This window comes from Mustela lutreola, chromosome 17 (genome assembly GCF_030435805.1).
Source record: "Mustela lutreola isolate mMusLut2 chromosome 17, mMusLut2.pri, whole genome shotgun sequence".
Taxonomy (NCBI): Eukaryota; Metazoa; Chordata; class Mammalia; order Carnivora; family Mustelidae; genus Mustela; species Mustela lutreola.
The window spans coordinates 2049871-2077248 of record NC_081306.1 but is presented as its reverse complement, the minus strand read 5'-3'; the positions used below and the strand labels follow the sequence as shown (position 1 = coordinate 2077248).

The following is a 27378-nucleotide window of genomic DNA, read 5'->3' as shown; positions in this document are numbered from 1 at the left end:
TGGGCTGATGTGCTGGATTTGGGGTCAGGCAGAGGAGGCCCGTGCTGCCTCCCAGAATGGAGGCAGAGGTCACTGGAGGCTGGTGCGATGTCATGGGATGTCATGGGGCCCAGCCCCCTCTCTGAGCTTCCTTTTCCCCACCTGCAGAGGGGTTACGATCGGGGGCGACGCAGTCATTAGTTCGTGTCCAGCACCATCTCACTGAACCCGTGTCACAACCCTTCTAGGCACTATTATGATCCTCCCTTCACAGATGAGAGAATTGAGGCCCAGAGAGGTTGAGTAACTTGCCCAAGTCACGCAGTTTCGGAAGCCATTAGTGCACACATCCCGGGGTGACCACAGGAGAGCTGAGACAAGATGAAATCCCTTGGGTCTTTGGCCCTGGGGTTTCCCTTAGGCTTACATGGATCCTAGCAGCCGAGCCCCCAGATGCGCAATTCCTGGGCCAGTCCCCAGCTTCCTTCAGAGGTGAGCATGGGCGTCTGGGTGCATCAGCCCTGGGGAGGGAAGAAGGTTCACTTGGCAGGGGTGGGGGCGCCAGTTCTGGGGTACAGCTCACCGGGGTAAGCAAGCGGGCCCTTCAGAAACCCCATCTCTCTCCTCTGTCCCAGGCAAAGGGGAGAGTCGCGCTGGCCCCCGGTGTTGGCGAGCCTCCCCAACGTCCCTCCGTGGTGGCATCTCTGGGCCAGCCCCGGAGCTGTGGGAGGGCAGGCAAGGCCATTCAGTATTCCTTGCGTGGGCTGGGAGGCCCGGCGGGGCAGCCCAGCTTCGGGGCCATGATCCGCCTCCCAGCCCCCAGCCAGAGCCCTGGTCTGCAGTCCAGGAGCAAAGCCGGCCCAGAAGGAACTGGTCAGCAGCACAGAGCATGTCCCTTCTGGGGGACAGTGGGATTCAGCGACAATGTCCCAGAGTTACCAGACCTTCAAGGATTTTAAGAAAAGCCAGAAATGCAGGTGTTTTATCTATTTTTAATGGGAAATCTCACTTGTAAATGTTGGCTCAACTAGACCAGGCAAACCCAAGTGAGCCAAACCAGTGACCAAGCCCGCATAACCCCAGCATCTCCTCCCTGCCTGCTCCTCCACCAGCCTGTGGCTCCCCGAACGCCCCAGAGCTGGTTCCTCCCTGGGAAGTCAGAGGAGGGAGGGCATCGTTCCTGGGCCCTCAGACCCTCGGGGCACAAAGGCAGGGCTCAGGTGCGGTGACCTCGGCATGGGGGGAGGTGGCAGTCCCCACCCCACGCGTTGGCCCTGGGCAGGAATTACCCGAAACTGTAACTGTCCTGTCCCACTGGTGGGATGGGGTGGGTGGGCACAGGCTGGCCCCCGGCTTGGGGTTCTGCTCCAGGCCACAGCTGACGAGGGGCCTAGGGAAGAGCGGCCTCTGGCCTCTGTCCCTGGGGAGACCCGCTTCCTCTGTCCAGCAGTGGGAAGGACCTGCTTCTGTGTGTGTGTGTGTGCATTCGTTGGTCTCCAGACAGTTCTGCACGGGCGCCACGACCGCAGAAGGCCCCCGATGGTCCCCCGGAGCCTGCCGGCTGTCACTGCACTCTGACAGGTGGCGGCTGCCCCAGCCCTCTGCCTGTTTGCTGCCACATCCTCAGCTCCCAACCTGCCTAAAACCCCCTTCAGAGGAGTGTCTGGTGACTCAGCCCACTTTGATCCGGCTGACTGTAGGGGTCTGGACAACCCCCCGTTTCTCTCCAAGAACGGGCAGCACCTGTCCCGGTCACTCATGGCCCCTCTGTCTCGGGCCCTGCCGGTGTCCCCCACCCCGTCACCTGCACAGCCCAGGCGGCCTTGGAGTGTGCCCAGGTGTGTGCATCTGGCAGGGGTGGGGCTGTGCTCCCGGCCATAGGGCCCCAGCTGTGCACACTGAGGCTTTCATAACAAAACCGTGTCCTTGGGGCTGAGCTGGGGCTCCCAGCCCTGTACCCGGGCTCCCCGCGAGAGAAACCCGCACCCCCTTCCCCTGGCCCCTCCTGACCTTCAGGGCGACCTCCCAGCGTCCGCTGGCTCCTTGGGCCACAAGGGGCACTGGCCTTAGGAGCACTGGTGGAGGGCTCAGCCTCTGCTCTTTCATTCTCCCCACCGCTCGCCTCTCTCCGCAGCCCACCCTGTACGCCCAGGCCGCCCACACTCACTCTGGCCATTTCCAGGTTTGGGGGGGGGTCAGGAGGGCCCGAGAATGGGTGGGGGGGCGGGCTTGGTGCAGGGACTTGCGAGCTCAGCCTCCTGTGGTGGAACTGCTCCCACACAGAAGCCCCTTCCCACTCCCCCTGGCATCCCAGGGAGCCCCCAGCCCCCCTCGGCCCAGCCCCCTCCTGGCAGAAGCCCACTCCCCTGCCAGGGCTTCCCCATAGGTGGAGGCTTCGCTGGTGTCAGCCCAGGATGAAATGTGTCCCCAAAAGCTATTACCGGGGTGTCGTGGGCTGGCAGTGCCAGGGACAGGGCAGAGGTCCCGCGCCGGGATTTCCTGTCTGTCCGGGCAGTAAATCCCCACACGGAGGAGATGGGTTTTTCCTCATGACTGATGGTCCCTGGCTGGGCTGTTGGTCCTCAGTCCCGCAGCGGGGCCGTCCACCCGTGTGGCGGTGCGATCTGTTCCCTGGCCACAGCCCCAGAGTGAGGGGTGAGTGGCGCTAAACTGCAGCCCGCCCCCCTCAAGCCATGGGCCCCGGAGCCACAGCGCCTGTGGTTGGAGGTCAGGCGCTTTTCTAACTCATCCGCTCAGAGGACATGCCCCCGATTCCTGCCATGGCCCCAAGTGGCCCTCCATGTCCCCGTCTGTGCAGCATCAAAGCCCAGACAGGAGCCTCAGAGAACAGCCAGCCAAGCCCTGGTGTGCCTCGTGCCTTCACCCATCCCCAGGCGGCATGGGGGGGAGGGTTAGCTCATCCCTGGTACCCCCCGGGGCCTGAGCCCCCCACGGTCACCTGCCGCAGCCCCCTCTCTGTTCACCCTGTCTCTGCCTTGCACCCCATCTCCCAGGCCTTGGCCCGACACAGCCAGGAGGAACTTGCCATGTCCTCCTCTGAAAATCCTCCTGCCCGTGGTTCCCTGTGGCCTTCCAGGTGAAGGCCACACTCCTGGCCATCACCCGCAGACCCCACAGGCTCCAACCCCTCCAACCCAATGGCTCAGCAGCAGACGTCATGCCCTCACCTCGAGCTCCAAGTGCTGTGTCCTGTCACAGCCCACACCCAACATTCCTCTCAACCCCAGGGCCTTTGAACATGCTGTGGCTTCTACCCATACTCCCTTGCTGCTTCCTTCAGCAGCCCTTCCTGAGAGGCCCAGCCGCTCCATCCCAGCATGAATCGGGCCTTCTCTGGGCTGGCTTACATCGCACTCCTCCCGCTTGGAAGTGATAGTTTTTTGTTGTTGGAATGATTTGAGTCATCTCTGTCTCTTCGCTGGAATACAAACTCCGTGAAGGTGAGGACTGTGTCCTCCTGACCCACCATGGCGGGGCCCCTGCACTGTCGCGCATGGCCCGCGGGAGCCCTCCCCTCCGTGAGAGATTCATGGACAAACGGGACCTCCAAAGAGGCAGGTCAGCTCTACGACTTCCTGAGGCCTGGCCTGCCCATTAGCCCTGGGCTGGGGTCCCCACGGCCCCCCCTGGGAAGAGGGGGCTGTGTGAGCCAACAAGAAGGCACACCCCCACGGCAGGCCCCCAAGCCCGCGCAAGCCCGTCCATGTCCCGGACCAGCTGGGAGCCCGTGCTCGGGGCCAGCGGGCGCGCACATAGCACCAGCCGCCAACACAGGCGTGTCGGGGTTGACGTGGACGCAGGAGCCCGGGGAGCGTGGATGCGGGGACGCTCCTCCTGCCTTCAGCCCGTGTGGTCTTCCCTCCTCCCTGCGTGAAGACCACCCTCCCAGGGACACTCCGCAGGGGCCACTGGGACCAGGCCTCGGGCCGGCCAGACAAAGCTTCCTTTCCCTCGCCGGCAGCCTTCTCGCCGCTGGCTCTGCGGGATGGGAAGACAGCTGGGGCTCACCCTCTCTGCCCGACAGGTGCCCAGAGGGACAGGAGGACCGATGGATGGACGGATCAGGGGGTTAGAAAGGCCTTCACTGGGCCGTCCGCATACCGTAACCACATACCACTTGCACGATTATTTATTGAGTATTTTTCTTCAAACCAGTTCTTTGTCTTTTCACTTAAATGCCTATTTTGGTTTCGTCCTAAGCAACAGCGTCTGTGAAATCACGACACTAAGGGGCCCGTTATACAGTTTTTCCTAATACACATTGACATAAACACAACTATTAAAATAGATTAAATTTTTGCCCGTATGTCAATTAAAATCATCTCCTGGACTTTGGTGGTCCAGCCGCCAACTACAGAAGGACCTTGGCTGAGGACTGAGCCTTAGGACGCCTGGTGACCTGGGAACCCAGCCCCAGGGGCCGAAGCCCAAACTCCTGGTTCTGATGTTCGAGATCTTTGTCAGCGGGCCCTGATCCTCCTGCCAGACCCGTCTCCTGCCCCACACAGTAGGTGCACAATATGTACTGAGTGAATGGAAAATGGACTAATGAATCACTTGGTCAGTCAATGCATGCGTGAGTAATGAGCACACGTCTCTATGTGGGTGTCCCCTGGACCCTGAGACCCAAGCTCGTCCGGACCCGCCCCTGACCTAAGCCTGGAATCGGAGAGTCTTTGCCAACTTTCTCTACACGTCGGTCTGTTGACTTTCCATTCAGACGAGCTGAATCGGCCCTCGTTGTCGCATTCCTGGGGCACTGTGTGCACCAGACCACCCGTCTCCTCTCCCTCGGAGCCCGGGAGGGATGAGGCAGCAGAGATCCTTCTAGAATGCACAGCGGGGTGCACCCCAGGATAAAGCCTAAGCTTCCTAGGGAAGCTTCGTGTCCCTCTGGCCCAGCTCCCCGACCTCATCTGCGGCCGGATTTCGCACCCCCTGTGGCCCTTCCTTCTCTCCATACCTACAGTCTGGGCTGCTGGAAGTTTCCTGTAATGTTCTGACAGTCTCCCTTGCCTGACAGCTAGACAACCTTCATGTATTCATGTATTGGCTGAAACATCTTTTTCCCAAAGGAGTCCTCCTGACCACTGCCGCCGCCTCCCTCCCCCAGCAGGTGCTGCCTTTAAGACCCATACATAGCCCCGAACTTTCCCCCATCAAGATGAGAGCAAACACCAACAAAGCACTATGTGCCAGGCTCTGTTTAAATGCCTCACGCACATTAGCCCAGTTAGCCCTCAGGACAGCTGTACGAGGTAGGTATAACGATTATCCCCATGTGCCCATGGAGATGAGGCACAGAGAGGTTAGGTCACTTGCCTAAGGTCTCAAGTTGGGGGTGGCTGGAATCTAAGTCCAGGCTGCCTGGCCCCCAGAGTTGGGCACCAAGCATGCCACACACCGTGCAACTGCCATCTGTCTAGTTCTCTGTCACGCCCTTCTGTGAGGACAGTCACCCATCGGGTTGGCTCAATATCTTATCTCAAGTGCTCACGGCAGTGCTTGGCACATAGTGGGGGCACAGTGAACTGTATCATAGGATAGATGGGTACATGGAGTTAAATGATGAGGATGGTCATACATGGAAGGAAGATGGATGGACATCTGATATGAGGAAGGTTGATACCTGGTGAGTGGAGGATGGATGGATGGATGCATGGATGGATGAAGGGTTGGACGGATGGATGGACGGATGGACAGACAGATGGACGGATGGACAGACGGATGGATGGATGGACGGACAGATGGATGGATGGACAGATGGATGGATGGATGGATGGATGGACAGATGGATGGATGGACGGACGGACGGGTGGATGGATGGACAGATGGATGGATGGATGGACAGATGGACGGATGGACGGACAGATGGATGGATGGAAGAACGGATGGATGGATGGACAGATGGATGGATGGATGGACAGATGGATGGATGGATGGATGGATGGATGGATGGACAGATGGATGGATGGATGGATGGATGGATGGATGGACAGATGGATGGATGGATGGATGGATGGACGGATGGATGGATGGATGGCAGATGGATGGACAGATGGACGGATGGATTGGCAGATGATGGATGGATGATGGAGGATAGATAAAGGGTTGGTGATGGATGGACGTATGGAAGTCTGCAGAACATTCTCTACTTGGGGGAAAGCTCTAGAAACCCATCTGGAAAGGGAAGAGTCTTCTTAAAGTCCTGGTTCTGACCCCATCTCTGCCATTCACTAGCTCTGTTATCTTGGGCAGGTTACTTCATCTCTGTGACCCTAAGTTCCCTCATCTTTATAATAAGGATGTTTCTCCAGGCACCTAAGTCCCAGGACTCCACATAAAGGTGCCTCTAGACATGGGGTCAAGGATCCCCATGGGGTCAGGGCAGCTTAAGGCCTGGGCTTGAGGCCCTGTCTCCCAAGGTTCCCACCTGCCCGACCCATCCCTACCTCCTACCTTGCACACTTCTGGAATCCAAGGCAGCATGCCGGCCTGGCTCCAGGCTGACCCCAGCCCCCCAGACCCAGCTTCCACTCTGGGCACCTCAGTGTCTGGCCCTGACCCCAGCACACTCAGGCTGTCTCACCTTCAGGGTCCTTGAGGACCTGATTGGGTGGGGCCGTGGGGGGCAGCCACAGCCCAGAGAGCAACTGGCCTCCACACATAGCAAGAAAACAGGTTCAACAAGCATTTATTGTGCCCCTGCTGTGTGCCTGCTCTGTGCCCACACTGTGGTGCCAGTGCCAGGAAGCCCCGCCCACTCCCTGCCTCGGGCAGGGCTCTGCACCGCCTGGCACCCCCTGAACTTCCCGGCCCGCTTTCCGGGGCCAACGACTGTGTCTTCCGTGGCATCCTGGCTGCAGTGGACAGGGCGCCGCGTGTGACGGTGGCAAAAGTCAGGAGTTGCTGTCCCAAAGTCGCCATGTGCAGCCCCGTGCATGCCTGAGGCCACCCCGGTTCCGTGTCCAGGGCCCTGAGCCCCAGGCGGTGGTGGGAAGGGCAGGCCTGTGTCTCCTACACAGGCTGGCCGAGTTCACAGCACACAGGCCAACTCTCCAGGGGCACCAGACCGGTGGTCTTGTGGCGGGGGGGGCCGCTTCCGATGGCAGTCTGACGTCTGGGGGCCACGCTGGGTTTCGGTCACACCCAGTGCCCCAGGACCCAGCACTGGCGGTTCAGCTCGGGGACCTCCTGTGTAGAGCTCCGGGGCCAGGAATCTCCCACATGTGGATGGTGTCCTGCCAAGAGACGCGCTGGTCATACTCACAGCTGCCTTCCTCCCCCACGCACCCGCTGCCCACCCGTCTGTCAACCCACAGCAGCTGCCGGCCGCCCACGTCCCAGCTCAGCATCCCCCGTCCCGGGACCCCCCCCACCCCGACACCCACCGCCAACATCCACCGCCATGCACCTCCCGCCCACCAACGTGCCCACGACCCCACTCCGACCCGCTTCCCGCCCACAGTCCCAGACCCACGCGTACACCTGCCCCGTCAACACACCATCAGCCTCTCCCACCCCGTTCACACCCCCAGCGGCCCGACCTCCCGTAGCCCCACGTGCCCGCCCCCCGGAAACCCCGGCCTAGCCGCCCACTCACCCGCCCTCCGCCTCCCGCAACCACCGCCCAGGGCCCGGCCTGCTGCCACAGCCGCGGCCTCACCCAGCCCGCCAGCCTCGCGTCCCACGCATCCAGCCAGCCCGTCCCCGCCGCTCCACTTACCCACCCCCCAGGCTTCCCCGAACTACAGTGTCTCCACGTGCTCAAGGAGCTGGGGGAGGGGTAGAAGGAGAACAGGCGGCGGCGGCCCGGGTGGCTCAGTGGGTTAAAGCCTCTGCCTTCGGCTCAGGTCATGATCCCAGGGTGCTGGGATTGAGTCCCGCATGGGGCTCTTTGCTCAGCAGGGAGCCTACTTCCCCCTCTCTCTCTGCCTGCCTCTCTGCCTACTTGTGATCTTTCTCTCTGTCAAACAAACAAACAAAAGAAGGAGAACAGGCGTACACAGGGACTGAGAGTGAGTGCGTGGGTGTGCCCAAAGGCAGTCCAGGCAGCGCCCTGGCCCAGGGCAAAGAAGAGAGACTCCACCACCGCCTGCCGCCGCGCGCTGCTCTTGGGAGCCTGGGCCAGCAGAAGGGCTGGGAGCTGGTCCTCGTCCAACATGCTGACTCCCGTGTCCCTGGGCTCCCAGAAGCCTGCTCTCTGCCGTCCCTCAAATGCCTCCCTAACATCTCCGACACGCAGGAGCGGTGTCCACCCCACGCCGCGACCTGCTAACACGTCCTTGTACCTGCTGGAAATCAACCCCTCAGGGCCTGGCTCACATCTCCCCTCCTACAGGAAGCACCCCACATCTCGTGGAGGCCCTGGGCAGTTTCCCTCATCTTGGAGCACCTGCCCCAGTGGGACTCTCCAGCCTGGCCATCAGACCACGAGCCAAGGAGAATGATGGCCTGACCCGAGACAGAAGTTCGACAGCGGATCAGGGGAGGTGGAAGCAGAGAGAGAAACAGAGGGAAGAGAGACGGGTACGGTGGGTGGGCTGGGGGGGCCAGAGAGAGAACCAACAGCCACCTAGCATTCAAGGTCTCTACCCTACTTGATTCTAGCCTCACACGCCTGTGAAGTAGCTAGCACCCATTTTACAGATGAGGGAATGGACGCTCCGTGAGGATAAGCAGCGGATTGACTTTTCCTGACCCCACACTTCTTCATTAAAGACATGTGTTCCATGTCTTTAATGGCGCTCTAACGGAGGCTCAGACATTCTTGTCGTCCTCTGGGGTCAGGCAGGTTCTTCGTAGCCAGCCCCACTGAGGTGGGAATTCCTGGTGAAGCCAAGCCCTTGCTTGCATACCTCCAAAGACAGATGGCTCACTACCCTTCCTCCACCCCCAAAGCAGCTCTTCCACATGGCAAAGCCTGGAAAGCCACGGGCAGAGGGTGGACGGCTGTGCTGATTTGGAGGGTGGCCGTGGGGGGTTTTGTGCTTTGATGTTTTTTTCTGCCTTGGATATTCTTTAATGTTAGCACTTTACTAATTTTAGTGTATTTTTTAAAGGGTGGGAAATAATTGGCAAACATTCTGGAACCATTTGGCCTCGGGAAAAATGTTTGTTTTGGCCCCAGCCACTGGAACGGTTGCATTCTTTGGAAGTGAATGCTGCCAAGATCTAGGTGTTTGGATTTAAAAAAAAAAAAAAAAAAATTCTAGGAGCAAATATTCGATTGCAGAAAGGTTTGATTCTTTTTCTAAATGAATATTTTGAAGTGATCGTAGCTGCTCCCACCATTGCCAACGGGGCCACCCCGGAGCGTCTGCGGGAACAGAGAGAAAGAGATCATGCCTTTTGATGGAAGAGGAAAAGCCATGATTCCTATCCTTCCTTGAGTCAAGCTCGGGCTGCTTGTCGCCTGGATCCAGAGGTGGGTTTGTCACTGAGGACTGGAAGCCTCTTTTTTCCTTTGGCCTCTCGGGAGGGGCTTGGGGCCCAGAGCCATTTATAGTGGAGAGTAAGGAGCTCCGTCCCCCTGCATGAGCGCCCCCCAGGCCACCACCACCCGGTGCACTTTCCCTCTTCCAGTATCTTTACTTTGGGGCTAGTCACTAGCTGGCGGGGGTGAAGGGGGGGAGGGGGAAGCCCTTGATGCCATAGACTGGAGAATAACACCTCAGAAGGTCTACGGGGCCCGATCAAATGACATAAATTGGCGAAGCAGCCAGAAGGAACCATTCCTCAGCTCTGGCCAATTGTTGCCATGGAGAATGTGGGCTCAGATCTTCCAGAAAGTTCAGGGAAACTGAAAATCAGAATTTCAAAATAAAATCTCCTAGGCTTTCAATACCGACATTTACATTTTAACACGTTTACAGCCGTCTGTGGGCTAAGTAGCACCTCTCCGGCTGGCCGGTTCTGACCTCTCCTTCCCAGCCCGCATGCTTGTTCCAGGACTCTGTGCCGTGGCTTCACACATTCTGGTCCCTCGGCCTGATGCCCTTCTCTGCTGTTTCCTGGTTACTGAGTCTCCCACTAGTCTTTCAAAGGCACCCCCTCTGGGAAGCATCCCACAACCTCACAGGCACAGGCCTTGCTCCCCCCATGGCTGCACGACAGGCTGCTGGTCGGTCTCTCCCCCTGGGCTTGTCACTTTGAGTTGTGAGGGTCTCCCCAGCTAACCCCAGTGCAGGTGGGGACTGAGTCTACTTTCATCCCAGAGCCGTGGCCCCCAGCCCCCGGCCAGGCACACAGCAAGGGACAAGTGAAGAGACCAGGCAGGACTGGAGAAGGACGGAGTAATCCCTAAGCTTGGAGACTGAGCTCTGCCTGCCCCTCCTGGTCTGAGATTCTGTGCATGATGCGAGGCTCCTCGGTCAGTCTCTCCTGTGGGTACAGGCTTAGGGGGCAGAACTCTAATTGCAGTCTTGCCGTCAAAGTTTCCAATCCAGGCTCCACTGATCACAAGCTGTGTCTGTTAGTCTTCTTTTCTTTTTTTTTTTAAGCTGTGTGACTGTTGACAAGCACCTTCTCCTCTCTGAACCTGCAACGAAGGGGAGTTACAAAGGTTCAGCAGGCCCGGCGGGCCCCCAGCTAGAAGTCCATCCTATCCGACTTCAGACTGACACAGTAATAGCAAAATGCCTATGTGGGACGGGGTTGGAGGGAAGCACCTCTCTTCACAGATGGGGAGCCACGGCCCCGGGGTGGGAAGAGATCTGTGCGAGGTGCCACTCAGAGGGTGGAGAGCAAGCACGGTGCCTTAAATTCCCTCGGAAGCAGCCAGGCTTAGCAGAGTCCTCGGCCCAAATGAACATGAACGCATTTAATGTCCTGTCTCTTCCGTCCTCATTTCTCCGTCGTTCGGTGGGAAATCGCTGTCACGAACTCCCCCAGGGCACCAGGATCCCAGGAGATCCGCTTTCAGCTCTGCTGAATGGCGTGCAGTCACATCCTCTGTTCCGGAAAGGATTCACTGAGTCGGAAGGGCCCTTCAAAGCCAAGTCGGCCAGTGCCACCGCAAATGTGCCGAAGGGGGGGCGGGGGCACTCACAGGGGGTGGAACTTGTCCGAGGCGCTCTGAAGCTGGTAAAGGAACTGATGACGGTGGGCACGTGGCTGGTGCTGGTGTTTCTGACCCCACGGCAGCCCAGCCCGACCCGGCACCGGAGAGACAGGGGACAGCCAACGCCCCTGCCCGGCCCCACATGCGCTATCCGAGGTGCTGACGCCCTCTCTTGAGGTCTCGCCGGTCCAGCCAGACCCTACTGTCTCGCTGCCTCAATTCTTTCCTCTATAAAGAGAGGGAGTGAGAGAGAAATGAATGAAGGCTGGCCCTGAGGTGTCTGGCTTTGGAGACCCTTCAGCTAGTGACACCCGTGTCCCTTTTCAACTCCTAAAATGTCACCACCTTGGCGAGGGCCCCCGGGCTGCTTCTCCAAGTCAACCCCACTCTGCAGATGTGTATCCCGAGGGCACTTCAGAGACTCTGGCATATTCGGGAATAGCCATGTACTCGATTTCTCCCGGCTCCCCTACGAGGCCGTACGTAACGTGGGACACAGATTAGCTGAGCTGCTCCTTGTTGCTCTGTCCCGAGCGGCTCGCTTAATTCCACACACACTGATCATCTGTTAAACGAATGAACAAGAAAGGATGTGGGAAGAGGGGCAGGTGTGCGTGAGAGCCGTGTGGAAGGGAGGGTGGGGTTTGTGGTCTACCCTATGGGTCGCTTGTCTTGGGAGATCAAACGGGGACCGCCCCAGGCTTGTCCTGGCTGGAGTCCATCTTCTGGCGACCCCACGACCTGCTCATCTGTTTTCGTGCTCAGGATCAGGCTGAGTCCTTTACTCTCTTGTGACATGCTTTTTGGGTACCTACGTGTGCCCGCCTCCACCGTGGGTGCTGGGTCTGCAGACAGGAGTGAGACACCTGCCGGTGCCTGTGAGTGAGACAGACGCATAAGGCGGAAATGGCGAGGGCACACAGCCCTTACCGTGTGCTGGCAGCCGCTCACCGTGCCTCATGGGCATGGCCCATTTAATCCTCAGAAATCTGAGTGAGGTGCCATTACTATGCCCATCTGATAGACAAGGAAAGCGAAGCCAGGACAGGTTAAGTCACCACAGTCTCACTGCCAGATTTGAACCCAGGCAGCCTCCAAAGGCCCAGGCTTGTAACCACCATAAAATCCCACCTTCTAGACAATGCAGAGATGAACATGACCAGCATGGCAGAGGGGCAAGGCGGGGCTGGCTGCCATCCCCCGGACATTTGAACTAGACTCAGAAAGCACTGTGAAGCTCACAATTCCACAAGTTTCTTGCCCAGTGGAGGAAGGAAGGGGGCAGGTCTTTTCAGGCAGAAGGAACAGAGTGTGAAATGGGTTCTGGCAGGTAAATGAGGTTTTCAGGAGGTGTGAAAAACCTAGCACCGTTGGTTGCCGGGGGAGGCGAGAAGGTCTGTGCGGCTGGAAAGCGGAGCCAGGGCGGCGGGCAGAGCCAGGGTTGGGGGACTACGGGTGCCTGCGGGGGAAAGGCCCAGCTGCGCCCTCCGGGCGACGGGGGTCCATCCCACACCTGGGATTTGCACCTGAGCATCAGACTTACCCGATGTGGATTCCTCGGCCCTGCCCCAAACCAAGGAGTTGGAATTTGCGGGGAAATCTGTATTTTAACAACTGCCCCCCACGTGTTTCTGGGCAAAAGAAACAGTCACAGAGAAGAACAAAAGCACAGTGAGTTGTCCAGATTTGTGACCCAGGACAAATGACCTGGTTGCTCCTACCCTAAGTGTCTTTTCCCGTAAAACAGAAATAGTCGTCAGTGTAAGTACCGCGAGGGGATGGAATAAGCTAAGTCATTTGCTGGACACACGCTGATGGCCCACTGTGGGCCAGGCCCTGGGGTGGCCACACAGCTGAGGTGACAAGGCCCCTGTCCCCCCACATCTCCAATCTAGTGGGGGCACCGTCAGCAGAGAAGGGTCCCGAGAGCGGTGGGTGGCTGGGAAATGAAGCGGGGACAGGAGGGGTTGGCGGGAGGGCCTCTGTGGGTGTGTGTGGGAGGGGTCAGCACAGAGCCTGACACCCGCCAGGGGGGCCACCAGAGGCGCTTGGGGACCTAGGAGGAGGAGATGGGGGAGACAGCCCCAAAACCATCTGAGGAGAATGGCTTGGAGAGGAATTGGCCCTAGAAGCACCCGTTTCCACCCAAAAGCCACCAAAGGGCCCAAGCACGGGACAAAATGCAGAGCCGCTCCTGGTCGCAGCTTTGGAGGGACGGGTCCTGGCTCGGGGCTGAGGGCTGCTCGGAAGCTGGTCCGCAGAGACGCAGCAACAGGGTCCCCCAGGCCCCCCCCCGTTAGGAATGCAGATGCCCAGGCCCCGCCCCAGCCCTCTTGAGCCAGGAGCTCAGAGACGGGGCCCAGCAATCCTTGTTTTGGGGAGCCCCCCAGGTAATTCTGATGTGAACACTGGCCTGGGTGTCTCAGCCCCCAGGGTCCCAGGTCTCAGAGGCCTCCAAGCCGCAGACCCGTCTGGGTGCCCAGGGAGTCGGCATCGACAATTATTTCAGAAACATTGTCTGCTTCCATTTCAATAAAGGAAGCGACTCGAGCAGTGCTCTATTGGATGTGATTTTGATCTAATAAAAATGCCAAGCTGCTTTGGACCCAGGGAAGTCTTTCTTGAAATTCCCTCTGCTATTTTGAGGGCAGCGGCGGTGGAAACCCATCTAGATGGAGCTCCCAGAAGCCACCTCTCCACCCGGCGAGTGACAGCCCTTTTGCCAAGGCCCCGCCCGGCCTCACAGACACACCTGGCAGAATCAAAAGCTTGTCTCGGGCATTGAACTTGACGGCTGCAATCCGCTGCAAGCCCCATCTGCCCCCAGAAGGAAGACGCAGACACCTGGACCAGACGGCAGCATCGCCTCCATCAAATGTCACATCTGATGTGACACTCCCGAGCTAGCTGGTGGCATTGCAGAACCCCAGAGGCAAGTTTGAAAAGCACACTCCTTCCTCGGGAAAAAGAAATTGTGGCAGAGTCTGTATCAGAGGAGCCCAAGGAAAAATAGCAACTTGTACCCAAAATCCGTGTACAGGTTGACGGGGAAGGGCCTGCTCCAGTGGGAAACAGCCGGAGATACCCGGAGCAACTGAGCACAAGCCACAGGCCCCACACCGTTCTAGGTTCTCAGAACACAGACTCGAATGGAACAAGACAGGGGGCCTGTTCTCCTGGAACCGAACTGGGAGCGGCCACCAAATAAAACCCAAGTACATAAATACAAAAAATCATTTCAAGAGGGACAGGTGCCACGAAGGAAAGAAAAAAAAGTCATATGAGGACAGCGGGGGCAGAACGTTGCAGTCAGGGGAAGCTTCTCCAAGGAAGCAGTCTTCTGGCTGAGACTTCAAGGCGAGACACCGCCAGCCACGCAAGGGTTTAGAGGGAGAGCATTCTGGGCCAAGAGAAGGGCAAGTAGAAAAGCCCTGTGAGGAGATGTTCTGCGTTTTCTCGCTAAGGGAAGGGGGCAGGAGCAGAAATGGGCTTGGACTCAAAGGAAGGAAAAAAATGGGCCACGGAGCAGGGCTCTGTCCCCCAGGGGACCAGCGACCCCAGCAAGTCAGGGTGCCTTTCAGCTCCTTACTGCTTCCATGCCCACAGCAGAGCCGTCAACCCTCCGTCCCAGGGCTGGGAACGCCCCTGCAGAGACCTGCGCCCAGGAAGCCTTTAATAATGTGGGCTCGCTGACATTCCTCCTCCCCCGTTCCTCCTGCCCGCAAGTCAGCCCACCGCAGAATCCGAGCAGCTGTTCGGTGCAGAAATATTGCAAAACTCGACCAGGCATTTCCAAAATATTTTCTTGGCCCAAACCCCACGAGCGGCTAAGAGGCTGCGTTCTGGGGACGGTGCTGTTTCCCTAGATGGCCTCATCAAGCTGCTTTTCTAGCCCGTGAGGTCTGCGAGGGGGCTGGTCCCTGAGTCCCTGGGCCGCGCCCAGAGTCTGGTAGACGGCTGCACCCAGCATGGGGGACCCCCACAGGCATGTGGTAGCTCACCCTCGGGGCCCAGGGTTCCGGCTCTGGGGCCAGACGGGCTGGGTCCGAATACCAGCCCTGCTTCGTGTTGAGCCTCACTCTCCCCGCCTGTAAAATGGGCCATGTTTAGGATTAAATAAGCAGCTAAATGTAAAGTCCTCAGAACGCACACAGAGGAGGGGGGACCAGCAGACCTGGTGGGACTGCCCTCCCGTTGGCTATTTTTATCATCTAGTCCAGGAATCATAATCGCTGCAGGATTCTACCAAGTGGGCTCACCTCTGGCCAAGGACGCCTCCCTCTCCAGCCCCTCGCCCTCACTGCCAGCCAGAGCAGGCGCCTGGCCTCTGCCATCACAGCACCTGCTCGCACCCCACTCTAGCTCTGGCCGCACAGGACAGCCATGGTTGGGAGCCCCCCGGTCCAGGAACACACCTTGTGCACCCCTGTGATCCAGAACCCAGCCCGGGACCAGTCCAGAGGAGCAGCTTTTGTAAAGATGTGTTGAGTCGATGGCTTTCTCGGAGGCCACAGGAGTGGCCACGTCAGAGGTAACTCGAGGGACTGAGGCCAGCTCCTCCCTTCCTGGTGAGAACCGAGTCCCCAGTGCCTCCACGGGCCCCAGGGGAAAGACCGCATCCCAGCAGCTCGGCTACGGGATGAAAGGCACACCTGGCAGAGGTGCTGTGGGATCGGAGGCTCCTTTCTTCCTGGGAAGTGGGGATCTGGCAAACCTCTGGGGACCCCCCGCCGGCCCTCGGCAGCCCCTTCCTCGAAGCCTTCGGCGGCTTCTCTGTGAGCGCCCCCCCAGGCAGAGCGTCAGGCTCCGGCAGCTTCGCCGGCTCTCCCCACCCCAAGCACGCTCCCTGGAGGACCGAGCCGCAGCTGTCTCCCTTCCCAGCTCTGCAGGACTGTCCAACTGCACCCAGACAAACAGCATGGGCACGCCAACCTCTGTCCTCTCTGGACACCCGGATGCCCCGGAGGACCCCCTCTGGCGAGGTGGGCGGCTGACCTCCACCCGCCCCAGGGGAATGCAGACCCTGGGCCCTGGCCCAGCACCCCCAGGGTCCCAGCAGAGCGGCCATTGTGTCTGGAGGGGTGACTCAGATACACGCGCTCTGCACCGGTGGCCCCAGGCCCTCAGCGGGGTGCAGGGCGGTCGCCTCCATACTGTGTCTTTACAGACCCTCCCTGCTTGGGCTGCCTCCCCTGCTCCTACTGTGTCTTCTGGGATCACCCACATGGGTGCGGTCTGCTGCCAAGTCCTGGTCTCTGGGTCTGCCTCTGGGAGAACCCGAACGAAGACAACCTGACAATTCTTCCAGCAAAGAGTTTCTGAACCACCCACTTCCACTGTCATTGCTGAAGGCCAGGCCACGGTCATCTCTCCGGGGAGGGACTACAACAGCATCGAAGCTGCCCACGGGCCTCGCTCTTGCTCCCCTCCGACCCTTTCCCCACGGAGCAGATGGATGCGGGGATGTCTATGGCTGGACGGAAGGACATGGAATGCAGACAGACAGACAGAGAGATGATCCAGCTCTCAGCACAGATGCGGGAACAGATGAAGGATCTGGATGAGTCTCCTTCCCGCTCAAAACACCCCGGGCTCCCCACTGCATGGCCAGCTCCTTCCCCCGCCCCCGCCCCCACGCCCCTCTAGCCCCATCACCGGCCTCCCCATGCGGTCCCTGCTCCATCCACGCTGGCCTCTGGTCCTGCCGCCCCTGCTTCGGGGACTCGCCCTTGCAAGCCTCTGCCTGGAAGGGTGAGTCCGGGGCCGGCTCTTTCTCATCCTCCAGGCTCCGGTCACTGAGATGCCCGAGAGCCGCCTGCCCGGCCTTCACCCAAGCCCTCTGAGCACCTGCCTCTAGCCGAGGTGGCCTGGTTTGTTTCTGAGTCGCTTCTGACTTTCTCCCGCGCCACCCTGCAGAGGGAGGGGGAGCCCCACAAGGCAGAAGACTCTGTGCTCTCGCTCCCTCACAGCTGTGTCTTGGGGGGAATGAAAGATGCATTTCCTACAGGCTGTTGACCTGTGCACGAGGGCACTGATGCTCCTTCCGGGAGGGAAAGCTGCCTGGCAGATGAAGTGGGTTAGGGCAGGGGTGCGACCTCTCTGAGTCTGAATTTCCTCCTCTGCACAACGTGGCTCGTAGTCCCAGCTGTCGGGGCTGGGGGTCCGTGAACCCGGGAGGTCAGGCAGGACAAGCCCTTGGAAGGGGGTGTGGTGGGCGGGGAGTCCGTGGCAGGCTTTCTGCTGGCTGAGCGGAGTTGAGCTGAGCTTCTGCCATTTTAACGTCAATCTCACGTCGCCTCTTTCTTTTACCGGCCAGAGCAAGGCCCTTTCTCTCTTTTTACCAACCTTTGCTTTCTGGTCCAGGCGTTTGTTTTCCTAATGGGTGCCCTAGAGTCTGTCTGTGGTGTCCCCCACAGTGAGGCTACGAAGCCACTGCATTCCGCGCGGCCAGGAGCCTCGGCAGCCCACCCGAGTCCCAACCACTGTCCCCTCCCTGCCTTGGCTAGTCAGACCCTGGGGCCGTTCCCCCTTCTGGCCAACAGCCCACCCAGCCCGGACCTGAGCTGGGGCTCACCGGCCTGCCCCGAAGCACCCAACATCCTCCCTCAACTTCTTAGCATCCCATCTCCCTTGTGAGAGGACCACAGCTTCGGGGTGCGGGGCACTGGCTACGCCGAGACGCCAGCCTCAGTTTCCCCACCTGGAGGGTGTGTCTGCGGGAGCAAGCAGGGCTGCAGGGAGAGGTCGGGCTGGCTCAGCCCCAGGGTCCCCTCCCTTCGGATGGCACAGGCGGGGTGCTGCCGACGAGGCCACTTACGGGCAGCGTATCGCTCGTGACGACAGTCTAAGCGCAGGTCGTCCTCCTCGTGCCCATCCCCCTTCTCGATCCTGGAAAGAAAAGGACCCAAAAGCCTGTGTCAGAAAGAGCAAGCTGAGCTGGCAGAGGCCCAGGACCTGAAAAGTACAGTCTTTTCCCTCCGGGAACCCTGCGCAAAGCAACCTGGGCCATGGCCGCCGCCAAGACCCTTACCACGGCCCTATTCGATGGGTGCCGTGATCTCTGTTTTGTCCATGGAGAAGCTGAGGCACTGAAAGCGAACGCGACCAGTCCAGTTCCAGGCGGGGCTGGAACCGGTGGGGCAGGGAACGCCGAGCCAGCGAGGGTCTGGGTGCAGGCAGCTGCAGACCTAAGCCCTCGCCCTCATCCTGCCGCTGACCGGGCCCGGGGAAGGGCTGGGGCCGTGTTCCCCCACTGGGCTCGCCCCTGTGTAACCCAAATACACTGCGGAGCCCCCACACGGTCCAGCCCAGGGGTGCATCCCCGTGAGAGGAACACACTCTGGTCCCCAGAAGTAGAAACACTGACAATCACTTTCGTATCTGCTGAGGAAGCCCGGAAGTGTTCCCAGTTCCATGTCTGTGGCCACGCTCGCTCTTAGATCTTGCCTCAGCTCCTCTTGGCCTTTTACTTGCTCCCGCTTCTTCTTTGCATGGAGATGCTCTGTTCTCTCCTGCAGGGAAGTCTCAGTCCCCACCCAAGCAAATGCCCCAGCCCCGTTTTCTGGTTCTTGCCATCACGTCTTATTTTTCGAATTGCCCAGCAGTGTGTCCAGAGCGTGGGGCTAGGGAAGGAGGCACGGGGACGGTGACAGATGACCACCAGGCCGTTGCAGACGCCTAGTGGAAGGGACAGAAATACTCCTGCGCTGATCCTTCTGGTCCCCTCAGACTGCTCGTTCACTCATTCACCAGGAATGTCCAGAGGCCCTGCTCTGGGCCGTTTACTCCAGACGCTGTGTGCCCCGCCGAAACGTCTACCGCACGGTCTGCCCCCAGAGCCGCCGGCCCAGTAGACGACAGCGGGCACACGAGGCAGACTGTGACAAGCGTATAACGCCGCCCGAGACTCCCCATGCCATCTGGACCCAGGGGCTAGGCCTGTGCTTCCCAGGAAGCAAACTTTAACACAAGTAGGTCTTCGACAAGTACCTTCTACGGCCCGGCTGCTTCCCGATGGCAGCACAAAACCCTAAGGGCTGAAGCTACAGGAAGGCATGTTGATGCTGTGGGAAGGGTCCATACAAGGAAGGATGTCCTTTTCTTTTTCTTTCTTTCTTTCTTTTTTTTGCATCTTTTAGTAGAAGCTTCTTTGTTTTTTTCCAGAGAGCACTGGCTTATTTAAAAAAGAAAAGAAAGGAAAAAAAAAAAAAACAACCTCCCACTCATACAGCAGAAGTCCCCCCCCCTCATAATGACACCTCCCTGTGGTGGCTTCACCACCGCTAGGAGCTTTGTGTTTATCATCTCAGAATTAAACCTTTTTTTTAAACATATACAGCCTCAAATTAACCATGCTTTCATAACCTGGTTTTATCCTTACCCACAAATTTCCAGCATCGTGCCATGTCAAGACACATAAATCTCACTTACCTTTTCCCTCATATTGTATGGGGGAGAACAGTTAATATCCAACCCCCTACTGACAGACACTTAGGGTGTTTTGTTTTTTTTAAGGAGTTTGACACTCTTAAAAGTAGTCCTGCATGAGTATCTGGGAAGATGCTGAGCTCCCCATCCCCAGAGGTAATCAAGACAAGAAGACCACCAATCATGACACTGCAAACACTGCGTGGAGGCTGGACCAGGTAACTGAGCCCACCCCTATCCCAGAGTGCCATCTGCCTGGCCATCCCCAGTGCCTTGGGGTCAACAGATGCCTGCCCTGCCACAGACAGACAGGCCGCACACATCCTCTTGCATCTCTCAGCCTTAACCTTGAACCATTACTCCACGGACCCCAGTTCCCAGTTCTCAGGGTTTCTTATCTTCTGAAATCCTCCCGTCCAAGCCTCATGCTGGGCACCTCCCTTGGGCTCTGCAGGGAGCCTTGGCCCCAGGGACAGGGGCCAGTGAGCCCAGGAGATGGGGTTTATAGAGAGAGGCAGCCCCACCTGGTCTGGTCCCTCCCACTCCCTGGGCTCCCAGACCTGGCACCAGGAAGCCCAGAATTCAATAGTTAACAGATCAGAGAACACCTGCCAATTAGCCGGCAAATACTGGAGGCCTCGTGCTGGGTTTGAGTACCAGCGTCATCAATGGAAGTGATCTGCAGGCCCTTGGGAGCCATCTGGTGAGGGGTAAGGCGTGTCAGTGGTTATGACAAGAGCTGAGGACCCTCCCATAGCCCCCAGCACTCCCCGGCAAGAGACACATCAGGACACAGGGATCTTCTGGGCACGACTGAGCCCTTGGGCCTTGTAGCGAGGAGGGATCATGGCCGACGGCAGCTCTGCTATCCCCAAGCAGCATGGCTTTGTGCAGCTCACCTGACTGCTCTGAACCCTATGGTCTAGAAGGTTCTACATGGCAGTGGGTATACGGTGCTAACTAAGCACGACGATAAGGACAAGCACCAGCACCCCGCTGGTGGTTGTGGACCCCGGAACCCGCTACCTGGCACAGAGCCAGGGCTCCAAACAGTTTAACCACCACGATTTCTAAACTCACTTAATCGGCGGGCTTCCCCGGTACAGTTTAAAGTCCAAGAGAAGGGGATGGAGTTTATCTCGTTCTCCACTCGGAGGCCCCAGGGTCTAGCCTGGTGCTTGGCACCAGCATCCCCAGGAGTGTTCGCAGGCAAAGAAGAGACAAAGGAAGCGCACAGGCAGCCCCAAGGCTACGAGCGGCCCCGTGGGAACACCGGGGTGCTGAGCTCTGTGTAGGAAGAGAAGACCAACAGCGAGCAGCACTAGTGACGATTACATTGGGTTCTGAACGGTGATTTCCTGCAGGAAATATTACGAGCTTTCTGAAGACAGTTGTTCTTTTTTCCTAAATGGTGGTGCAAGAAATTAACTACAAGTGCCTTGAAGGGCAAATAAAGGTGAGGGGGGAGGCGTGCTGGGACTGAAGCCCTGCTCAGGAGAGAGACACCCAGTCTGCAGCGAACACGGCTGTCCTCCGCGGGGGTCGGGCATCACCTCTGTGAAAGCCGCTTGAGTCTGGACATGTTCTGATCACCCGCCCGTGTGGCTTCCTCCTCTGATCCGTGGGCATCATAGTGCACCAGCCTCTCAAGGGGGCTAGAGGAGTAACCGAATGGGCCCGTGGGAAGCCGAGTGCATCTGGCGTGCTCATCCTTATCACGATGGTCGTCATCAACCTCACCCCCGGGGACCTTTACGGTCTGTCCATCTGTGACTCCTTCTCATGGTTCCGGTATTTTAACATGTTCACCAATCCCCGCCCCGGAGCCCCCCACCACCGAAGCCACGCCCCCTCTCCTTCCACTCCATCAGTTAGACCTGAGCCACGCACCGCCTCTGGAAAGGGGTGTTTCGGAAGAAGCAGACTGAGGGCAGAGAGCACCCACAGGGAGTCATATGCAGCCTTCTGTCCCAGAAGAGACAGAGTCTTCACAAACTGGGGACAAGGAGAGTCAGGTGCCTAGCGAGGGGGGAGGAGCCCTAGGTGGAGGCGACGGGAACCGCAATACCCGCCCAGCCTTTCAAGTAAGAACAAAATACACTCATCAGCTGTCTAAATCTTCATTATTTGGGGTCTGTTTGCACCCACTCAGATCTATGTGCCACCAGAGTCACTGCCGCCACCACCATTAACCATCATCCCCATCTTACAGTAGGAGAACCGAGGCTGATGTGGCCCTGGGACTTGCCCCCATTCGGTGGGGGCCAGTAAAGGCAAGAGCCCGGCTTTGCAGTGTCCGTGCACACTCCCAGCGTGGCGGACGGAAAGGCAGCAGCGTGACGACACTGACTGTGGGGCTGCGGGGCAGACAAGCGCACGCCGTGTGCGGCTGATTCCGGCTCATCAGTGCCTGCATCTCCAGGGTGTCCCCACTGTGCCCCGCAGACCCCCAGGTGGCCAGGGACTCTCAGTCCCACCCACCCTGGGTCCCCCCAACCTGCGTTGTGAGGTCCCGGAGGGAAGCAGGGACCATCCAACTCCAGCTCTGAGAACCGCAGGCAGATGTGCCAACAGCTGTGCAGGGGGTGACTGCACGGTCACAAAGCCACCGCCCCAGGGACCCACCGCTTCCAGAATCGGGCTGCAGCTGGGTGCTGACTGTCTTCTGAGAGAAGAGACGGATGCTGGGGAGTGATGGAGGCGGAGAGGCTCCGATGGTTTGCGGGGAGACCAGGGCCACCGCCCCGTCTTCTCAGGAGGACCCCCAAGTACCTGCCCACCTAATTCCTGGGCCAAACGTGGCCACGGCAGGTCAGGTCACCACACACAGGGGTTCCCGCCGGGTCTTCTCTCTGCTGGGACAGCAGCCCCAGCACCTCGCCAGCACAGCCCTTCCAGAACGTTCTCTGTCCCCTGCGGTCTTGTCAGTACCGTCCTCAAAGCCAGCCGCTCTCTCCCTGTCCCTGGGCTGGCTTGTTTCCCAAGCCTCCAGCCACTTCCCGGTAGGAACTGGCAGTCCACAGCCCGTGCACAGCCCGTGTCTCCATCTGTCTGACAAAGGACTAGGTGTCGCCCCCCCCACCTTAATTTCCAATCTACCTTGGACCATTTTTTTTTTTAAATAAAATGCAATAAAAATGAGTAACTAGAAAACAAAATGGGGGAAAAAACCCCACATTCGACGGCAAGCCTGGGTGTCTCGGCCATCTCAGCTTTCCGAGAAATCTTTCAAATTCCTACCAAGTCCTGTCTTCTGCGGATGTGTGCAGATGGCTCTGGCTGGTGCTGGCTGGGGGGTGGGGGCCCTTCCTTCGGCCTCTGGCCACGCCCACCTTCTGAGCACCTGCTCCGCCCTCCAGCCTGACGTTTCCTGAGCCTGACCTCGCTCGCCACTCATGGATGGGCCAGTCTGGTTCAGCAGGTCTGGGGCAGGGCCCGAGACTCTGCATTCTCACAGGTTCCCAAGTAAGGCCCACACTGTTGGCCCCGGATCACAGAAGAGCCAGGCACTGGACCCCCGGCTTTAGGCGCACGTGGGGCTCTGCTAAGCTTCGGCCCAGGCGCCCTTGGTGTCCTAGGCTGTGACCCAGGGGACCCAAGCCTCCAGGGGCCTCCCCAGGGTCCCAGCTACACAGGGGCAACACCTAAGGGTTGCCCAGTGGGGTTGGAGGGTGCCCAGAGACCCCCTCGCCAAGTCCCTCCTGCTTCCCGGTCCCTTCCAGCTGGGAGTCCCGAAGGCCATTCCTCCTGAACTGGCCATTCCTTCCAGACGCTCTCCCACTTCCTTCTGACCGATTTCCACTCAAGGGCCCATCTGTGTTTCTGGCTCTTCCTTCACGCTGCTTCGGCCGGCCAAGGGTCCCGCAGTCTTCATGGGGCCACCTCTCATTTCCGGGTGCTGCCACAGGCCTCTCCAGAGTACGTGGCGATTTCAAAGGACCCCCACGAGGGCAAGGAAGGGCACAGCGTCGCTGGAAGTAATGTTCAGGCCGTGAAAGCGAAAACAGGTGGGCGAGAGGGTGCTGTGACTGAACCCGTCTCAGAGGCTAACTCTCTAGGGGACGGTCACAGAGGACAAAGGACACGTTTTGTCCTTTGATTTTGAAAGGACAAAACTCCACTTCCCTTGGAATACAGACTGGAATTAAGAGAAATGCTGGCAAATCAAGGACTGTAAGTAGGAAATTAAGATTCCATAACATCATATCAAATGTGTCGTTCCAAGATACGGGAGATAAATGGATTTTTTTAAAAAGATTTTTTTTTTTTTTTTGCTCTTCCCTTCTTCTGAGTAATAACATCATGATACGAAACATGTGGGGAAAATAACAGAGAAGATAAACATCCACGCTGTCAATGCCCTCCATGACTTCCATGCACTTGACTTTTCTCTTCCGTCTCTCCAGAACTGGTTGTTTTTTTTTTAAGATTTTATTTATTTATTTGTCACAGAGAGAGAGCACACAAGTAGGCAGAGTGGCAGGCAGAGGTGGAGAGAGAAGTAGGCTCCCTGCCGAGCAAGGAGCCCAATGCGGGACTCGGTCCCAGGACCCGGGGATCATGACCTGAGTCGAAGGCAGCGGCTTAACCGACTGAGCCACCCAGGCGTCCCCAGGACTGGGTTTTTGACTGAGATCTCCAGATACGAGCACCTCGAGATTATTTTCAGAACTGCACGGGTGAGAAATTGTGATTTAGAAAAACAAATAATCCTTAGCCCATGTGGGACCCCCCATCCCACCTTTCATGGCCTCTCTGGGGCTCCTACGATGCATGAAAGACTCAAGACTTGGGTTATCTACAAAGCTCCTTCCTCGGCCTTCGAGGAGGCGGGCACACCTGAGGCGTGGGGCTGTTGAGCTTGGCTTGGGGAACTGGTCACACAAGCAAGACCATGGACAGCTCCAGGCAGCAAAGGTCGCTTGGCCTATCTGACTGGCCAGTGACCTGCCCAAGAGGCTTTTTCCGCTCTGCTCTTCCTCACTATCTCCATCCATCCCCCTGGTGGGGAAGGAAATAGGACAGCAGACATGGGTCCTTGTCCTGTGGGACCTTGCTGAGGAACTACGAGGTTAGAGCTGAGCGAGGTGGGGGACCATTCACGGGGCTGTTACAGGTCAGAGAGGGGTCTGTCTCGCTCGGGGTCGAAGCTGGAGGCACACCTGAAGGATGAAAGCTGGGGAGGCCGGGGTGGGGCTCTCCTGGCAGAGAGGACAGCGGTCCAGTGGCTACCCGCAGGCAGAACCACCTGCTAGGAAGGGAACTGCCAGGGCCCACGGAGTGCTGCATGCAGGAAAGGGGACCAGGGTCTCGTGAGGCTAGGAGGTGGCTGGGCCGCACATGTGACAGTGAGCAGAAATCGCTGCGGTGTTTCAGGCAGAAAACTGGGGCAGAGGTGTCCTGCGTTAGTAGCACAGTGAAGGGGCAAGGGGCATCCCACTGGGGAGGGGACACGGACGGGAGGGGTAAGGGCGGATGCAGGAAAACCATGTAGGGCTCACAGGGGTGTGGCTCGCACGCGCAGGACCATAGGGGGCAGAGAGTCATGATAATAAGCCTGGGTTTGGAGGAGACCATCTTGAGTCGGTCCCGGCCATGCCAGGTTTTGGTGCTTTTGAGAATCCAAAGTAGAAGCAGCAAAGAGACAGATGTCTACGGAGTCGGGCGGTCTGGGGTGGACTAAGAATGCGGGAATCCTGGCACACATGGGGCCACTGAGGCTTGTGTCATATGAGGACAGAGGAGGGCCCAGAAAGAGCCCTGGGAGCATCGCCACTTAACAGAAGGGGAGGGAGGAGTGGCCAGCGGGGCCTGGGGAGGGGTGCGTATGCTGAGGGTCAGGGCCCCTGGGAGCTGTTTGGGGCAGCGGGTTGTGCTATGAGAGAGAGGGGACAAAGTGAAGACAGGCCCTTCCAAGAGCGTCCCTACAATGGACTGGAGAGCAGACAGCAGAGAGCCCCCCCATACCAAGCAGGAAGATGGGCAAAGGGGCGTGTCAGGCCCTCAATGGGGTAGGAATCATTCAATCTGTGCCTATCTCCCCGCTCTTGAGGTCTGGCTCCTCCATGCCTGCCTCGAGGCCCCGTGCAGCCGCGTGCGCCCCAGGAAGGAGGCCTGGGGAGGGCTGCTACGCCATGGGTCTCCAGCCGGTAATTTTTAAATTCTCTGGGGCCGCCAGCCCCCACCCCAGTGCTGTGGGAAGATGAGAGAGATCAGAGACTCCGGTCCAACTCCCACTCATAAATCAAACCGAACTGCTCAGACTTTCCTAAATCCACTTGTGTGCTCCCTCTCTGGGCCTTTGCCCGTGCTGCTGCTTGTGCCTAAGAACGCCTTCTCTCACCCGCTGCCCATCTGGCTGGCGAACGCCGCACGTGCCTCTGGAAACTTGGCTCAAGGGTCTCATCTCTGAAAGCTCTTTTATCCTCCAGCTGCCCTGGGCTGGGCCTGGGCCCTCGGCCTGCTGTCACCTCCAGGAGACCCCACGATGTCACCTTGCCGTGCTCCATAGATCCCGAGGCAGGGCAGGTGATGGGCGAGCCCGGGGGCCTCCCGGGGAGGATGCTGCCGCTCGCTCCAGCCCACCGACACCATGTGAGAGCGGGAGCCCAGTGCAGCCAGACCGTCCGCTTTCTCATGCGAAGCAAAAACCTTGGCGTCTTAAGGCGATTCTGATTCTTAAAACTCAGCCAAAATTTAAACATTTTTAAACCACCATAGGGACCAAGCAAAGCACGTCTTCGGGCAGGATTCTCCAAGGGCCGCCAGCTTATGGTGTGTGCTGGGCTCCTTTCTCAGGCAGGGAGTGTCTTCCTTGTGCTGTTCAGAGGGAGGTTTCTGGCAGGGGTGTGGGCAGGGAAAGGGGGAGCCCCGGTTTTATAAAGTGAAACTTCACTGCATCATCTCATGTAATCCTCAAAAGAAAACTGTGAGGAAGGGTGCCAGCCCATTTTCCAGCCAGGAAAACAGAGGCTGCAGGAGGGGAAGTGACCCACAGTTAGCAAATTATGGAGTTAAGTTCAACCTGGTCGATTCCTTACGGAGGGCATCCAAGGTTAAATGAGTGCACGCACAGCCAGGCCCAGGAACAGCCATAGGAAGGAAGCCCAGTCCCGCTCTGCACCGTGGGTAGCAGTGTAATTACTATGAAGAGTTAGTAACACAACTTATTGAGCCCCTGAGCTCCTAGGTGCCTGATCCAGCAGAAACCACAAAGACTGTTGTTGTCCACTTTCTCTGGTGCTGTGCACACAGGAGGCAGGGACAAACCAGGCGGTAAATAGATTAACAAGTAAGTTCAGAGAGCGGGACGTCGCAGAGCGAGGCGAAGGCCGGCGATCCGATCCCACAGGCAGGAGGCCACCCAACCTGCTCTTCACCCCCTGGAAGCTCCCAGACTTTCGCTCTCCCACCCCGGCGGCTTCCCCCAGGGAGGCAGGGTGGCTGTTCCCTGTGGCTGTGAAACCCTGCCGGGGTCCAATCCAACAGGTCTGGCTCTCCTCCACGAGTTGTTAAAGCAGATCCGAACATTAAGCATTCAGGAAAGCCGGGTCTGCAAATATTTATCTTTCATTCATTCGGCAGCTTCTGACCCTCCCCTCCGAGGCCCCATTAAGACGTCCTCCTTGGGGATGGCAGGCGGGGGACCTGGGGAGCGCTTAATTCCAGACGTTTCTCTAAGCAGCCGCTCAGAGTCAGGAGTAGGCTCCCCAGCCCCCGGTCCGCACGCGTGCACACTGGCCTCCCTGTGCACACACACCCCTGCATTTCAAAACCCCTGAAAACTGTTCAGAATCTGCCCAGTTAGTCCTGAGACCTGCATAGGCTCCCCCCCAGAGAAAACTCGAAGAGGGTGGCCTGCGGCAGCAGACCAGGCCCTCCCTGCCCCG

General features: G+C 58.5%; 1 protein-coding gene and 1 long non-coding RNA gene across 5 annotated transcripts in view; one reads left to right on the top strand and one right to left on the bottom strand.

The window, feature by feature from the left end:
• Positions 1-4119: 4119 nt before the first annotated feature.
• The window catches only part of GSG1L (GSG1 like), a 193081-nt gene continuing 169822 nt past the window's right edge, over positions 4120-27378 (bottom strand). For 2 of the 4 annotated variants that reach the window (XM_059154916.1, XM_059154914.1), the window contains 2 exons: positions 17763-17950; positions 4120-7241 (listed from right to left, as the gene is read on the bottom strand). In XM_059154916.1, coding sequence (XP_059010899.1) covers positions 7144-7241; positions 17763-17950 — 286 coding nt within the window. In that variant the 3' untranslated portion in view covers positions 4120-7143. The remainder of the gene's footprint in view (positions 7242-17762; positions 17951-27378) is intronic. The other 2 variants (XM_059154917.1, XM_059154915.1) reach the window with 1 other exon arrangement.
• LOC131819659 (uncharacterized) lies at positions 9226-10826 on the top strand. Its single transcript, XR_009349274.1, has 2 exons — positions 9226-9427; positions 10503-10826. It is a non-coding gene; the product is annotated as an uncharacterized LOC131819659 (long non-coding RNA).